Raw genomic sequence first — 17,203 nt, forward strand, 5'->3', positions numbered from 1 at the left:
TTTTACGACTACGTTGTCGAATCGCTTGGTCGTTTTGTATTCTCACGGTAGAGGCAGCACGTGTCATTTCTAATTCACTGCTATCAAAGTCAGATTCTCGACTTCCGGCAATGCAGTTCCCTCTCGCATCGCTCGCAGCTAAATAATTCATTTATCTTTCAGCATACCGTACACAGCTATACAAAGCGCCACTTCCCAACGGAGGATGTTCCACCTGGTGTATTTGTCTCTGGACGGCGAGGAAACGTCTTTAGATTTTAAACTGGATTCCAGCCAGTCTGCCAGTGGATTATATCGAGCTATTACGGAGAAACATGCCTTTTATAGCTGCGAGACTGTGAGGAGTGCCGTCACTGCGCAGTTCATCCGCGACCTTAAGGTAGTAGAATATTTTTAATGCATAATCTCGAAATCCATAAACGTACTTGTTATCGCGAAACTTGAGTACTTCTAACCGTAGACCTTAATTCCCCACTAGGGAACTATTATTTCTATATTCAACGAGGACTCCACTCTGGGCAAGAAGTACGTCTTCGATATTCGCAGGACCTGCAGAGAGGTATACGACAATGCAAGGAGAGCATTGTACTGCGAGGAAGCCAATATTGAATTACCCGTGGAAAATGAAATTGTAGACAGGCATGACTGTGATGACTGTCAAAATCGAAAATGCAAGGTATTTTGGTTAATTCATTATTATTTGCTTTATTAGCTTTATTTATTGAGATGTACGATCTTATTGTCTCACGTTCTCTTGTAGGAATCTCGGGAGTGCCTGGCCAGACTCCTGGACGCTATGCTATGTCGTATATGCATGGACCGCACTCTGGACACTGCACTATTTCCCTGTGGACACGCTGTGGCTTGCCTCGACTGCGCCAGAAGATGCGAGAGATGTCCTCTGTGCAGAGCCGACATAGGTCACTGTCGGACAATTTATCTGCCCATTGAATTGACCCACGTGGACAAGCAGAATCCGAAGAGCCCCAACGACGCGATGGAGACCACCTTCGTACCCACCAGGAAGCCCACAACGGAACGTATCGCGGAAAGGATTCTCACTGGAAATGAGACGAATAACAACAACAATAATATTTGAGAACGCCGCGCGAAGCGTCAGTGCAGCGCCATTAATAGAATCTTCAGGATTTTCACGTGTCGTATCGAGAGGCCGTATGTTTGAATTGGATGAAACAAAAATGGCGAAATTCTCATTTGCCGCGAAGGTTATTAACGATTTACAATTATTTTCCTATCGCTTGATTATTTACCCCCCCAAGAAAGTTAATTATCGCCATGCTTGTGTCCGAGCGATTCAAACATCACGCTTTCCTTCGGGAATCGAATTCCTTGTATTCGTGTAATATGGAGACAGTCGTATTATCCGCGACATTTATTTTTTTTTTTTCAGTAACAATAACGTTGAACGCGATGTAAATAAGAGCAACTTTTCTTTTTTAATTTTTAATGGGAAACTATTTTGACAAATTTTGTTTCATTTGGTCACGATTCACTTCTATTTAATTGCTCATGTTCGACAAGCTTTTTTGTACGCGCACGTGGAGAGTGATAATGTCGTATGCGTATGACAGGCGCACCCTACAATGTTGAAGTCGCTTGACGCCGGACGCATTACGTATTAAACGCGCGTTTCCGAGGATAATATTTCACGGATATTGCGTAGCTTTTCCTAAAGCCTACTAATTCTAACCAAATGTCTTCTCATTGTATAAGCAGTGACCTCAGGATAATGGTATCCGCGAACGAACGGTGACATAGGCCATTATTTTTTCTTATTCTTTTTCTCATCTGTCTGTAACCCTCTTCTTTATTTCTTTCTTTTTCTTTTCTTTTCGTTATTTTTCTCTTACTATATCTTAACCTGCGTCTATCCGTTTTAGCTGTGAATGTCAGGTACACCTTTTCGTAGTCGAAACAAAGGAATTTCTTTTATATTTTTCCCTCCTGCTTCGAGCTAAATAAAAATTATAGTTTTCGTTAAGAAATTGGGACGACAGTCAGGTCGAAATAAAACTCCATGCCGCTAAACCGGAATGTCACGGTTATTGGCGATGACTATGCGACTTACGACATCACGGTCCATTCTAGCCGGTAACTCGATGCTAAAAGTTTTAACCGTGGAGAAGAATTTTTCGCGTAAAGCGTATGCAAGTAGAAATAAAATAAATGGAAAAACGAAGCGGAGAGTGGGAGAGGCAAAAGAAATGAGGACGCGATATAGGAAATAATAATGGAATTTATGGTACGAAGTGCCGCGTTTTACTTATAGGAATTATGTCGCTGACAAGGATGAAAGTTGAAATAGTCCATAAGGGACAGTTTATTATTTTATTTTTTTCACATATCCTCTTTCTCTTTCTTTTCTACGAGTGATAAATGGACCAATGTGTTGCTTACGTGTTTCACGGAAATTCGCTTTTTTTCTCTCACTCTCCCCCTCTCTTTTGCTATCTTTCTTTATGATATTCTTCTCTTTCTCTCATTCTTTTTGTTCTTCTATTTCTTTTTCTTCGTCTGCGGTTTAACTCTGACTCAGACGCTGCCCGAGAGTGCAGGGGTCGAAACTTTTATCGAAACAACTGACCCTTTGTATATTTGTTATAACATTCGAATACGCTATACATAACACATAGCTCTGTACCACTTGAAAAACCACTGTCATAATATTCCTGTTTTGTAAAGGATCCTTCAATGAAATGGTATTGTCGTGACTTCTGCGTGCGCAAATGAGAAATGAAATGATTTTGTAATAGGAAACCGTCGTCTTTATTAAGATTTTATGAGATAGTCTCAAAAGAGAAAAAGAACGAATAGTCATTGACTGTCGACGACAATCCTTGCATTTTATATTTCTTTTTCTTTTCCATAAACATATTTCTAGTACAGTCAAACCCTTATCACTCCAGGAGTACTGCTGGTTGGAGTGATAAGGGTTAAACATATGACCAGTACAGTAGTTTACTCGACGGGTCTCAATTTCTCTTTGTACCATAGAGTCGTGCAAGATAAAAATTACGTTCTCCTTGTTATCAACCAGTTTCGTAGGAAACTCGATATTTATCCTCTTGCATTTCCTGTTCTCTCCCGACAGGAGGCATTGGAGCTACAGTAAACAGGGAGGATGCAAAGATTTGCATTACATGAAAAGAGAGAGAGAGAGAAAAAGAATGAAGGTGAAAAGAAAATGAGACACGCGGGATAACCTTATTAGGAAAATTTTTTTTTGCTGAAGTATCCTATACAAATAGCAAGCGTTATTACCGTAATATCTGTTTATATGTACATTAGAAGTTGCGATAACCTCCGTGACCTCAGGAGGGTTCAAACCGAGCAAAAGTCATAAGTTCACCAAATGTTAAATCCGATTTGCACTAAGCTGGTGTACCAGCGATAATCTATCGAGCGAGACATAATAACATACAAGTAAAAGGAGAATAAAACAGAGCCATAGATGATTATAAACACACTAATAAATTATATACATATATATATATATGTATATACATATATATATTGGCATTTATACCGTTAAATTAAAAAAAAAAAATCTTTAGAAGATATCGATTCTTATTGATTTCAAGAAAAGAAGTCAGTTTTCGAATAGTGCTAAGCCTTATTGTGAAAAGTCTTCCGATTCTGGGATCGATAAATATATTACGCGTATCGTTTGGTTCACCAGCTTTTTTATCCTGTTAGCAGCCAGCAAAATGGACGTCAGTAATAGAACAGAATTCACTTTCTTGTTACCGCACCCTTTACCACCGTTAGATATACTAGAATAGAACTTGTTCTTAGATCCAAGCGAGCATTCTACTACACATGAAGAGCGTGTGTGTAATAGAGAGAAAGAGAGAGAATACATGTGTGAGAAAGTGAAAAGAGTGAAAGGGATGAAATTGTTTGAGGAGCAAGAAATAAGTTTAAAAAAAAAAGAAAAAACGGATGAATACTGTGAGAATAAGCGAAATACGTGGCAATTGTTATAGTCATACATCAATGCAAATGTACACCTAGTTAATAATTATTTATAAGTCATAAAAAGTGATACAGCCGACCGACGTAAACTCGCGTTTACACGTAAACTGTTCGCGAGGCTTAAATATCCTTTAAGTTTTTACTCGTTCTATTTTTCTTCTTATCACTTCTCGAAGCTTAATTGCTGTGCTTACTTTATTTTCTTTCCTGTTTGTACACTTTTTATTTCTATTCCAATCTTGGGCCATCTAAATTATTCGCGTAGTCACGTGTAAACGCGATGAGGGATATACGTCATGGTTTGGCAATGTTAAATCCGAAGTTAGTGAAACATTTCAATGCAATGCCGTGTCAGGCCACTGTTGTCGGAGAAGTTGTGTAGGACGTAATCCTCACGAGGATTATCCGAATAACCGGCTCACGATATAATGGCACATAGAGTTAACATTACGTTTAATTTTTCTACGAGTTTCTTTTACTTTTCGTTATCCTTATTCGCTGTTTTTTTTTTAACTTTCGTTAACCACGTAGTACGGTAGATTTAGTGAGGATTCTTCGAAAGCAGTGGACTGAATTCTTTAATCTTAAAACCCAGCCCCCTTCCCCCAACCACAAGAAATATCTTTGTACTACTGCTGCGTGTCTTTTCGGTTAACGATTGTTATTATTATTAACATAATTATTATTCAATAACAAAAAGAATAACTATAATATAATTATAATGTAATAACTTCTTGTGATTACGTCTCTGTATAAAATTGTAAGGAGATCGTTGGAGACGTCGTAGCGCGTAGGGAGCGTTTAATCCATATAGTAGTAGCGAGGAGAGACAATGGAAGAAGAAAAAAATAAGAACAAGATATAAAAATTAAATATAAAGAACGGTGGAGAGACGTGACAGGTTAGTAGCGGAGGGCGCGCAGTCCTTGTCCGCAGGATCATCGTTTGCAAAGAGTATTTTTAAAGTATTTCCAATTATTTTTTAGTATTACATCAGGGTCCCACTCATTGATGGTGGTATAAATAAAAGCGAAGAAAAATGTGAAAACGATTTAAAAAATATTGTACGACAAGACCGATGCAACCCTACACGAAATAAATACGTAGAATAACCATGTCCCGCATTGTGATGATTAAATATCGTGAAACCACTATTCGTTATCAGTGTATATTTATTTCATGACTGCATCTAACCTATACAGTTTTACAAATGTTTGTTATGCTTTAAAAATGTCGAAAACGACGCCTCCAATTTTATCCTTATCATTACGTCTATTGGACGCTGCGCGACAGCATCTGTCGGAGTGACGTGTTAAATAGCAAAGAAAAAATATGAAAAAAAAAATAACGAATGACTGCATCGCCGAGAACTGTTCAAGCGAATTTTAAATTGGGTAAGTGTTTAATTGTCTGCTTCATAATTAAACCAGATCCTACTTATGATAGAAATGTGTTCACGACTCTGGAGAAAGTATTATGATTTTTACAACTGCCAAATATGGTGACGTAATTGGGCTAACTTGTAGTTTATATTTCAGACTGGTTCTTTATTATACTTCAGTTCTCATTTATCTACGTAATATTTATTTCTTATCTGCGTCAAAGGTACTTGGCGTCGTGGTTATCATTGCATAAATTATGTATTGGGAATATATTGGATTTTATAATTTTCCTAATGCGACATGGACGGGGATTGACATCCGCTTGTAATTAGTAACGACAAAGGAACTCGGCGTTTTCGTTTGATTTTGGCATATTTGCTGAAAGTTTGTTTGCGGAAGGGACCCTTTCTCAGGCTTGGCGGTTAGCAAATGTCGGTAAATGCCTGGCGTGTTCGATCCTTTAGTTCACGGGGCAAGGAGGGGACTAACCTGTTTCCAAGACTGGCTTTGCGTCGGTTATACGAATTTTCGGGTATTAATAATTCTTTTTACATTCTTGTGTTTCACCTTCGCGAAGCTAGTTCTTCTTAAAATGTGAATAATACCTACTTGTTGGTTATACTTTGATGTTTAGCGTCCATATTGCCCTCTGGCTATAGGCTCCGTTCTATTTCATCTTCTTCTGGCCTTGACACATTCTTCACGAAGTTTCTGACGCCCGTAAAACTGAACTTCCTCGAATTTTCTAGATGCTTCTCTGAAAATAATATTTTTTTACGAAGGCGGTATTGTTAGACAAGATTTAAATCGGTTCGGATTTATAGTCAGGTTTCTAGACATGCACCGTTGATGGGCCTGTATTTTAAGTTAAGAGCAAAATGCTTTATTTTTAAACAAATAGCAAATAGTATTTGTTTTATTATTATTAATATAGTACATGGATAAAGAATACATTGATTGTTGCGCAAGTCCAAAAACTACTGGTCAAACCAAGTTACTCGAAAGTTCTATTGCTTTCGATAGTTCTACAGGATCAAGACGGGGCAGGCGATGATCGTAGATTTAGCGATTCTTTTGAGTAAAAACGTTCACACGGTATCCTTTTCTTTAACAACCGGTCGGACTCGAAGGTGCAGTTCAAAAAATCGACGCCGGTCTCGCCAGGTCTTAAACTACAATGATGCTTTTCGAAATTTACGCGGTTTTTCTCGTAGCAGCAGTCCATTAGCGCCCCGGTATGCGCACGCATGCGTCGCACACTGTGATTGGCTAGCGGAGCGGACTGTCATATGATGAAGCTGCGTGGCATCATGGGAAGCCTATTGCAATTTTTCAACATGGCGGTGGAATGAGCCTAAGTTGTGGAGCCGTGCCGTCGTAAAATGTATATTTCGTAGTAGCTCGAGACACCGTATCGCTTTTGTAACGTGCGCGACGGTATAAAGTGTCTCCAGGCCGATCGGAACGGTGCGTATCACGTGTAAATATGTATGTGACGGTGCGCAACGGCACACTGAAGGTGACACCCCGCGACTCCGTGTGGTGCTCGAGCACGTATGGCAGAGACTAGAATCCGAGATAAGGGAGCCCTGATCTTTCTGTGTGGTGCGCGTCGCCTTCTACGACTCGCCCCGACGTTTTAGCGATGCTCTGCCCGCCTAGGCCGAACTGTGAAAGTGTGAGTGTCCCGTGAAAATTACGAGCGGATCGAGTCGTGATGCTCGTGGCTCCGCGTATTTCGGAAGCAGCACGGCCAGTGTGCTCAGATAATCGTGCTAGTCCCTTAGTATTCCTTTCTTCATTTTATTCCTAGCTGTAGCTTCGCTAGATAACCTCGACCTTCGAATACGTTTGAGCAACTTCTTCTGGGCATGGGTATCAGCTTGGCTCTGATCGAAACTCATTTCGATCAGACACCTCGACGAAACCTGCCACCATTGTGCTCGGGCTCATTGTATGATCGTGTGTCTTGCCCAGCTTATGCAGAATTATATTCCTCGATCATTATTTAAATATTTATCCAATGTCTTTTACGTTTCTTTCAACGATTATCCTCTCGAGAAAGATCTTTTAGCTTAAGACTCGATGAATTTCGTGACAGTATGCGTGAACTTACTTTGGCACCATTCGTCGTTGGATTCTTATGTAAATGCCAGCTTAGCTCGAAATTTTTGGAATTATTATGCTTTTGCTAAGTTTTTCTATTGTTGCCGATATCCGAAGAGGTACTTCTTGGCCGGTGTCGGTGAAAGTACAAGCTATTCGCAGTGCATAGTGTTATTCAGAGATACAGTTTACAGCTGGCACCTAAGAATGTCAGAATTTGAATTAATGTAGTATCATTTAATGACACAGCTTTTAGTCTACACAAATATTCATAAATCTTTATTTCCCTTTCATTTGTTCTGTAAGAATTTAATCAATGTCAGTCTGTCTTATTTAGTTTAAATACTCTTTGTCAATTTGTTACGCTTTTGCATTGAATATGCTATCAAGATTAGTTTTACTGTAAAAGTTATGATCGACTGGTTAACTGCGAATATATATCTCTAATCAAATTTTGTTATCATTCATTTAGTTTTAGCTTTTCTTATATATTTGCTACGATAGGCACCTTGCAAATTAATTTCTTTTTACTTTGCAAGGAACCATCGTTGTGCATCCTGTTTTGTTTTGACATATTGGAATGCCACGCGTTTTCCGTCCACCGTTGAGAGAATGAGGTCACAGCTGCACCCAAATAAACTCATTTGCATACAATAAGACAACTCAGACTCTTTGAAATAGTGCTCTTGAGACTACTAGTACTAAAGAAATTGTACCCTACAAGGTCTGTCTTATTTCGGGGATGCTTACTACGATACCTCATTGTGCATGAGAGACCAAGTCAATTTTAGACTCACAGTTTGATCAGATGTCGAGTGCTAATCTGGAATACTAATGTTGACTTTACTTCTCTCCTACTCACTCTCCCTACTCTTTGCCCAATGCCTTTTTTGTGTTAAGTATCTTTAACTCCTACACGCAACACATATTTTTCTACCAATGTTCTTTAAACTGTTAAAGAACAGCCGTTAAATCTGGTCAAGAATTGTAGTATCCCTTTTACAAAAAACATTATCTACTTTACTTTCCACTTTGTAACACTTGTGCTAACATGAAAAATAAACTCTCATTTTATCTTCTTCTTTCAGATACGTGCAGCACCACGAATCTACTTTAATATCTACGCTTAGTGATTTACGTGTACGGCGTGCGTACACAATCCGAAGATATACGAGGGTCGCTAGAAGACCCGATGGTTTCCTGACATGATGGAAAGCAAGTTGTACGTGAAGAATGAGCCGGGACTTGAAGGGCAATCGCTCGCGAATGCACAGCCCAATCCTTTGACAGCGGATGATGTTGGAGGGCCACGAATATGCTTCGTCTGCGGCACCCTCGGCCACGGCGAGCACTATTGGCTCCGCGTCAAGCCGAGTCCTGGTGCAGCGCCGAACGAGCCTTATTTCCCATTCCTGGAGTCGCACGAACCGCCTAATGGTTATAGGGGTGAAGGTATCAGAAGTGGAGCCGTCAAGGCGTGTAGTCTCTGTTATGCTCTCCTCCTGCAACAATGGGAAAGTTATGAAAGGGATGCGAGGCCTCATAGTCAACGAATCTATTGGCTAAAGAGATGTGACGGAGGTCCATTCACTGGTGCCGAAATGGCTCTCCAGGGTGAGTACGCCGCCCAGGTACTTGGACTGACAAACGATCAGCCGCCACAGCCTAGACAGGAGAGTCGTTCAGTGGGAATCTCGCCAAGACTTCCAACGAATTCGCCATCGCCTAGAGTCGAGCAAACAAGGCCGCCATCTAACTCAGTAGAGCTGCCAAGACCGCACTCCAACACCGCGGATCCATCTCGACATCTTGAACAGGCGAGACTCACTATGGAGTCACCGCATCAGAGATTGCAATCGCCTCATCAAAGACTGCAGAGTCCTCGGCAGCCCGTCGAGGAGCCAAGAATTTCCAACGAAGCCGCCCTGGACTTAAGGCACGCACCGAGGAGTTCACCGGCTCCGCAGTCCAGTTTGCCTCCTCAACCGCAAGGTGAAGATTCTCGATGTGCCCTGTGTCGACGATTCACCAGGGTTTCTTTAAGCTTCATGCATCTATATTCTTTATTTCTTTTTGCTCTAACCTCTTTTTTTTCTTTCACTTTTTCTTTTTTTCTCTCTTATATCGAGCGGACTTTCGTTCGTGGGGTTTTTATAAGGAATGTAAAGGTTGTCTCTGAACCGCCGACGAGAAATTCAATATCCAAAGGTGGCTTTACATCATACTTTTACTTTGAATTGTAAATGCCGCGTCCTCATTGCGAAGATGATATTACAGGAGGAAGCGCCGGATAATCGATTTGTAATCAATGCCATGGGAGACACGGTGATTCTATCCATGTTGTTCCGCGTATCACACTTCGACGCTATTAAACTGTAAACCAATATTTCGTAATGCGTCCTATTATGCGTGCAGTCTTCAAGATGTTTATCGAGCGTAATAGATACTGACGTTTGGATATTCGAATATCTTATTAAGTTAGAGGGTGTCATGATCACGATTTAATAATTATATTACGATAATGAGGAATTAATTTTGCATATTATTCACTCAATAATGGAAACGCGAGTTAAAAGAGCACACTGCAACGTAAGATTATTTTAATACTTTTGGGCCCCACTTCTTTTTGCAATTAATCGTGTGTACATTAGGAATACCACTAGGATTATCGATCATCGAGATCCTCAGCTGTTCACATACAGATGCTTGATATTTTCATGCGGAAATACGTGTAATGCGAGAGTTATGTTTATGCCAGACATTAGTAATGAATGTCAACCTGGTACTGCCGCTCGGTGTGAAGATCTTCCTCTGCTTTTGCAAAATCAATGACATTCTCCTACTTATCTTCAGACTGGATGATAGTCAAGCTTGAGAGGTCTCATCCAAGTTTATTGGGATTTCAGATTAGAAATATAGAGCGTAAAGAATTATCCGGTAATCGTGTTACTATATATACATACAGTATATATAAGTGATTGCACAACAATAATCTCGACTCTGCTCAATACTGGTGTTCCTCGGATTCAATTATATAAGGGAACTCAAATGTCATTTACGAACTCATCGATGAGTGATCTTAGCCCTACGAACAACTTTGATGATCATTCGTATGGTCAAACATATTGTCCCTCAAGATGACAGCGAAGAAAGCATTGAGAATTCTTGTAGCACATGTAGATAAGACAGCGAAGGCTTTTGATAATATATCATCAGTCGAATCAAATTCTGAGATTTCTCAAGGAATACGTAGTAATGCAAAAGTTAAGACCATGCGTAGTATCCCTAATTATTAAGATGACCCGAAGAGTTTAATTGGATCTTTATCTGAGGTCAGCCGGACGGCTTTGGCCGTAATTTCAATGACTGTGTACAAAGAATGTCTTGTTCGTCTTCTACATCGGAATAGATCACTCCCCCGTCATATGTAGGAGTATATGCGGTTACTTGCTTATCCAAGAATTTCCAATTGCAATCTTTCGCCGAGACAGCGATTACCGCTTTTAAAGAGTCACGAATCACTTTGACTTGCGCTTAGTAGGAGTATCGTGCGACCGCGCTTACTGATAATTTTTCTACTTTTAAAAATAGTCGCAGAGTTGCGTGACCGTTTGCTGCAAGCCATCGCGACATCTCAAGACGAAATGGTCCAGTCGAAGAACTCTAATCGTGAGTGCTCGCGCTATTATAACATAGTGGCATCTATCAGATTCAAGTAAAAGCTGCTTTTTAACGTTGACCGATTATCACAACTTTAGTATGTATTCGCCGTAAATAAACGAATCTCATCGGCGTTTATGTTGGCCTTAGCCCTTTCGGCTCGCTAATGTAAACATGAGTAAGTAGAGGTTAACAATTTCACAGATAACGCTGCACTAATCGCTGCAGCCTTATTTCATTAAGTTAAGAAAAAAAATGCACATTTTACAAGTTTTCCGCTACGCGGCACTTTTCGTTCTCCGCATGCTTGTAAGTTAGTTCGCTTCCTTCTGTACTCCCGTCATCAACACCAGCGTGAACGTGTGTCTATATATATATTTTTTATTATTTGGCCTCTATGAGATTCTTCAGTTTATCTATCTCTGTGTCTTTTACTATCATGTTGCTATCTTCTTGACTTTATATCACGGCCTCTTCTAAGTCACATTTGGTACGATATTAACTTTACTGTTCTTCTTGTTTCAGCCATCTATAGTGGAGGCTCTACGTCCAGCGTGGGGACGGATATCCTGGATCTCTCGATGCCGGACAAGAATTCTGTTACCGAAGTCTGTTATGTCTGCGGAGATGAGTTCAAGCGAGGATCACTCAGTCACATAGCAGCGAAACCACTGCCAACGCCACCACATCCTGCCTCCAGTCCTCCGCCGTTCTTCCCATCCCTAATGTTACATCCTAGACCAAGCAGAAGTCGTCCAATGGACAGTGCTGGTCGTGTGCAAGTAGGTTTATTAGAAAGTTTATAATTTTGAAAATGAGAAATCTGGAATACTCTTCAGTTTTTAGTAAGTTGACAGTGTGCCATTAATAAATTTATTTTTTAGGCCTGCTCCGCATGTCAGAATCACCTGTTACTCCAGTGGAAAGCTTATACACGTCAGGGTGTGCCACACGGTGATCGGAATTATACTCTTCGTAAACGTCAGGCACCTGCAATGGATACTACTAATTTCATTTGCTACACCTGCGCCCTAGAGTACCCATCGTCCAGTATTAGGCTGCTGTACTGCTGCCCCAATCCCGAGAAGGAGGCATATTTTCCCTTCATCTGTTCTCTAAGACCACCTCCTGGTGCCAGTCCGATAAGTCCCCAGGGCATGGTACAGGTTTGCTCTATCTGTTACAAGGCCATACCCCAGAAGCAGCAAGTCTTCAGCGGGGAGAATCACGAAGCTCAGCCTGCAGGGCAAAATATGGATTTTCGACAGCAAGGTCAGTATTAAAATTAGTGTATATACGGAATTTTTATAGGTGGTTACTTCATTCTGTATACAGAAGACAATTGTGTAAGAATCTTGCCAAAGATTGTGCGATAATTATAACATACGAAATTAAGCTAAGAACAAAAATCGATTTTCAGGTCCCTCGCCACGACCTGCTGTGGCTAAATCGCCAGCAAATTCGGCTGGGAGTGACATTCGGTTTAAACCTTACGACCTGAACAAGTCGACGGTAGTTGTTAGTAAACAACGTAATGCGGGTGTGAAAGCACCGCCTCCGGGTCAACGAAATTCACCAAGTAACGGTCCTGCCGAAAATGGTACGGTCGCTTTAGGACAAAATTACAGGTGCTATATATGCGAGAGACTATATCCTCGTACACACATGGAATGGTGAGTCTGATAATTATTTAAGGCACTAATGAAGATCGTATCGATGATAGTCTGAACTAATAACTTATCGTATATTTGCCTTAGGCTCTCGACGAGTCCTGAAGGTATGAACTCCCATGCAATGCATTTTCCCTGTCTGAGAGGAATGGCCAGGACTTCTGAAAATGCCTGTATGGATAGCCACGGAAGAGTTCTTGCTTGTAGTCACTGCGTAAATCATTTAGCGCAGCAATGGGAAAACATGGATGCTGAGCGTATGCCTTTAGAACGTCGCAGGTTGGTATCACGGATCATTCTGACAATACCCTGCGAATAACAGGGTCCCCACATTATGAATATCCATTACGTGTTTTAGGTACAATATTCCTAGTCCACATCCAAACGGCGACGTTAGCCGTTCCATAGCCACACCACCGAGTTCAAGCTCGGACCGTACCTTCGGTAGTAATCCAGGAACCTCCAGCAGCTCTATTTACTGCTTCCTCTGCGGTTTACACAGTGACCTCACTCTGGCCAGAGTCCTCTACGGCCGTCCACAGGGACGGAACGCACCATTTTTTCCTGAACTGTTACGGCATCAGTCACCACCGAATGCGGAACAACTCAGAGAGGATGGATCCGCCCTGGTTTGCACCTTTTGCTATCACTCCCTACTCGCCCAGTGGCGACGATATGAGAGCCTCTCCAGTGGACAGCAGGTGAACGCTGCTGAGAGACAGTACGACACCCACGATTATTGCTGCTACGTGTGCGGCATCACCACCTACAGGAAACGGGTAAGGGCCCTGCCCGTCAAGGACTTCCCGTTCCTCAGGTATCATCGACAACCTGAGAAGAGTTTACTCCTGGAGAATGGAGACTTCGCCGTGGTGTGTCTTGACTGTTATGAGACTCTACGCACTCAGAGTCTAGAGTACGAGAGATGGGGATTGCCCGTTGAAAAGAGGGAGTACAATTGGATAGTTCAGCCGCCTCCACCAGAAGACAGTCCTGAAGCAGCTATAGCAAGACTACCGTCTGGAGAAAGATCTGAGAAGGTGGTGAGTCTAAAGATTACAAGTGGTACTTTGTTTCATCACGACTGCTTGTAATCGGATTCTTCTGTCTTCAGGTACCGCCAACCTTGACCGTGCGATCTGCGCACAAGAACTGTTCGCCCAAGGCACCCGAGAAGAAGACGCAAGGAAAACTGCTGGAAAAAGAACAAGGTAAGTGACGACGGAATTGATACACTTTTTATACACCATGTAAACACGTGTCGTGGTACCATCAAAATGTCACGTAGACGCAATTGGTACCTGATAGCGATATAATCTACTCTTGTGAAATGATTTAAACTTCAAACAGGAAGTATATAAATAAGATAAGATTTAAAGTGAAAATAATGTCGCTCATCGTTTGGCCGTCTTGCTTGTCGCCCATAACCTATTTTATTTTTGATGTTTAGTATTAAAATTTATATATGACACAAAGACTCTCTCGCCGGAAACCTTTTAATTAAACTTTTCCGAGGAACTCATGAAAGATTCGTGCGGACCTCGTACCAGGTTCCCTTACAGCCGGAGGAAATTAGTCTAAGGTATAATTTAAAAAATTTTATCTCCAGGCGCCCTTTAACGGAGTACTTTTTAAATTAAAACGTACCCTTGGAAAGTACGTGTCTCATCCTGGATAAACGTTACCCTTCAGTTCATATACAAGTACTCTTCGAGTGGAAAGAATTCTTGGATCCTCTAATATTTGCCAGACTCACCCGTCCCGGGTTATCTGGCCGTATTTCAGCGCTATCTCACCGCCGCAGTCGCGTCGCGACGGTGTGCTCCTCTTCTACCACTTCAGCTCAGCTTTGGTTAACTGCTCTTCATGGGAGGAAGTTACCACTCGAAAATTATAAATTCACGTGGTCCAATACCGGTGAAGCGTAGAACGATACCGAACTGGGTAACTTTATTGGCAAAGCCAGTCTGCTTTCAGAGTCATTACATCCTTATCTAAATTCTCGAGCTGTTTTACTCTTTTTTATTGCGAATTAAGGATCTTCCGTAGACCCATCGATGTTGAAGGAACAGCCTCCAGGAACCCTTCTTGCTCCAATTCCATCCTGTAGAATTTCAGAAGGGATGCCAAGTGTATACATGCACTTGATCAAAGAGACGTCGGGGTGTTGTGGAGACTATGAAGGCTAAAATAAAGAAGAGCAGAGGACAGCAGTGTACAGGGCGCAGGGAGGATTGGAAGGGGCGAGGAGAGTCGGGATGAGCCTTGAGTGGTGCTCTTAAAAATCTGACAGACAAAAGGATCCTGACGCTCAAGAACCCATCCAGGAGAAGCCTGATGGTTTGTCTTAGAGTGAGTTTCTTCTTTTTCACGTTAACCTCTTCTGGTTCCTCTTCCTAGACATTCCTGTGCGAGCGTCCTCATCCTCTTCTGGATCTCTACTCTTCCTCATATTGAGAGACTTCATCCCTTGGGACGTCGCCGGCATTTACCCTGCCGGGATACCACAGTGTATCGAACCCATCAGTGCTGCTCCAAGAAGGAATAACTCTAGACGTTATATTTCGGCTGGTTTTCTAAAGTATTATAATCCCAAGAATTTTGGAGTAGGTGGCAACGATCGACGTAAGGGATCGAAAAAAAAAAAATGGCAATCCAGCCAACGGCTCTGTGCCAACTATACGCAGTAGATGCCATAGCTTCTCCCCAGGGCGAGCTAAGAGACTCTCGTTGTTTTCTATTTTACGTCTTTCTATTTCTGCTTCAGGATAACACCGTACTCTTTCTCTTCGTCGGAAACTGGAACACCCGGTGTTATCCTCTGCGCATATTTTTACCAAAAAAAAAAAAAAAAAAAACAAATTTCATTCTACCCGTCCAATTACTTGTTCTCTGTAAACTAGCTTCCCGTAAATACCGCGACGTAAAGTCCCATTCAATTAGTCGCACCGTCGATCGGGAAGTTTCTACGACGAAGATGATAGGGAAACATGTAAATTCTCTATACCATAACGACAAAGTATATGACAAGTAATACACGAATTTTCCCAGGAGACGATCGCCACGTTTCAGTTCCACCAGCTGGCCTCCTGGCAATTTAAATGCACTGTACAAATGGTGGTACCGTGGTGCGCCATTGCGAGCAAACGGATAGTTAGCTTTTCTGAATGGAAACATTCGGTATACCGTGTGACAGAAAAATAACGGGCGTTATTCTCAAGAAGAGACCCACACCTGCCATCCTCTCTTTAATAGATAGCCAGGTTGTCGTATCTTGCCTATCCTTGGTATCGGCTGTGCAAGAACTTCTGTCTTCTCGGACGTTTTCCTGCTTACCATATCTCCCTCTCGCTCGCTCCCTTCCATCTCTCCTGGTACCACCGTAAAGCCACTCGTCCCCAGGGACACGTTGTCGCAGCTGATCTCCATTTTTATCCGGTAGCCCGTCGTCAGTCCTGCTCTCTTCTTTTTTTATTTTCGCTCCGAGAAACGAGTACGCAGCATTTCCCAAACCGGCGCTACAGGAAGAATCATTCCTCGAAGCGTCTCCTGGCAGGCGGACCTCATCCTCTCAAAGAGTAAAATTTCTTACTCTCGCCAAACCCTCCTTTACTTACATTGTACTTACTCGTACCAAGTCTCATCTTTATGGCTCAGGCTACCCGACTTTCGAGTCCGCTCCCGCTGCCTAGTGCACCCAGGAAGACGTCAGCGAGATCCTATTACGCTTTCACGAGGGTAGAACAAGTCCTGGTGCTTTTCTCAGCTTTACAACAGACCCTGGCACTTTGCTGGCTGCTGCGATTTATATAATTCCGTTCTTACCGTCTTTGTACACCCTCTTTGGCTATCTTCTTTGCTATAACGCCTGCCCCCCTCGGCACCCCCGATTTCACGCTCCTGACACTTCCTTTGCCATCTACGGAACTTCGACTAGCGCCCAAGTGGGACTCGCTAGTAAACCAAACCCCGTTATGTACACCCGTTAAATATCCATAACCGGGGATATAGCGTTTCACCCGTCCCTTCGCTACCAGGAGTCTCGCGGGCGATAATATCTACATATACGTTCCACCAGGAGCGCCACTGTCACTGAGAGAGAATACGAGCCAGTCGTTACGAGAAGTCGGTAGGGATTCCGGGTCATTTTCGCGCGATAAGCACAGCTGGGAAAATATAAAGTTTTCCCATTCGTCTTATGATTTTTCACATTTATTCTTGAGTGGTGGAGAAATGGCGGAGCGGGTGAGGGAGGGGATACGGGTAGGGGCTGCCTGTCTGCGATTACGACCCACTAATCTTTTTCGGTGCCAAAGAAGTATTTTTTTTAGTGTTACAGAGAAGATAAATAAGACAGTAAAATAAAGGTGGGCGGATGAAGGCCGGTAT

At 42.1% G+C, this 17,203-nt stretch overlaps 2 protein-coding genes across 9 annotated transcripts in view; both read left to right on the forward strand.

The window, feature by feature from the left end:
- Window positions 1-5,150, forward strand: part of LOC107269333 (E3 ubiquitin-protein ligase MYLIP) — a 74,430-nt gene extending 69,280 nt beyond the window's left edge. For all 5 annotated transcript variants that reach the window (XM_025086622.1, XM_025086624.1, XM_025086623.1 and 2 more), the window contains 3 exons: window positions 163-379; window positions 479-676; window positions 761-5,150. In XM_025086622.1, the coding sequence (XP_024942390.1) occupies window positions 163-379; window positions 479-676; window positions 761-1,099 (754 nt within the window). In that variant the 3' untranslated portion in view covers window positions 1,100-5,150. The remainder of the gene's footprint in view (window positions 1-162; window positions 380-478; window positions 677-760) is intronic.
- A 1,150-nt stretch (window positions 5,151-6,300) lies between these two features.
- LOC107269338 overlaps window positions 6,301-17,203 on the forward strand; it is a 53,414-nt gene continuing 42,511 nt past the window's right edge. Inside the window, exons 1-9 of one of the 4 annotated variants that reach the window (XM_025086613.1) lie at window positions 6,301-7,056; window positions 8,573-9,476; window positions 11,076-11,153; window positions 11,670-11,926; window positions 12,029-12,416; window positions 12,565-12,817; window positions 12,902-13,093; window positions 13,173-13,857; window positions 13,929-14,025. In XM_025086613.1, the coding sequence (XP_024942381.1) occupies window positions 8,690-9,476; window positions 11,076-11,153; window positions 11,670-11,926; window positions 12,029-12,416; window positions 12,565-12,817; window positions 12,902-13,093; window positions 13,173-13,857; window positions 13,929-14,025 (2,737 nt within the window). In that variant the 5' untranslated portion in view covers window positions 6,301-7,056; window positions 8,573-8,689. The remainder of the gene's footprint in view (window positions 7,057-8,572; window positions 9,477-11,075; window positions 11,154-11,669; window positions 11,927-12,028; window positions 12,417-12,564; window positions 12,818-12,901; window positions 13,094-13,172; window positions 13,858-13,928; window positions 14,026-17,203) is intronic. The other 3 variants (XM_025086615.1, XM_025086614.1, XM_025086616.1) reach the window with 3 other exon arrangements.

This window comes from Cephus cinctus, unplaced genomic scaffold, assembly GCF_000341935.2.
Source record: "Cephus cinctus unplaced genomic scaffold, Ccin1 Ccin1_scaffold0637, whole genome shotgun sequence".
In the NCBI taxonomy this organism is placed as follows: Eukaryota; Metazoa; Arthropoda; class Insecta; order Hymenoptera; family Cephidae; genus Cephus; species Cephus cinctus.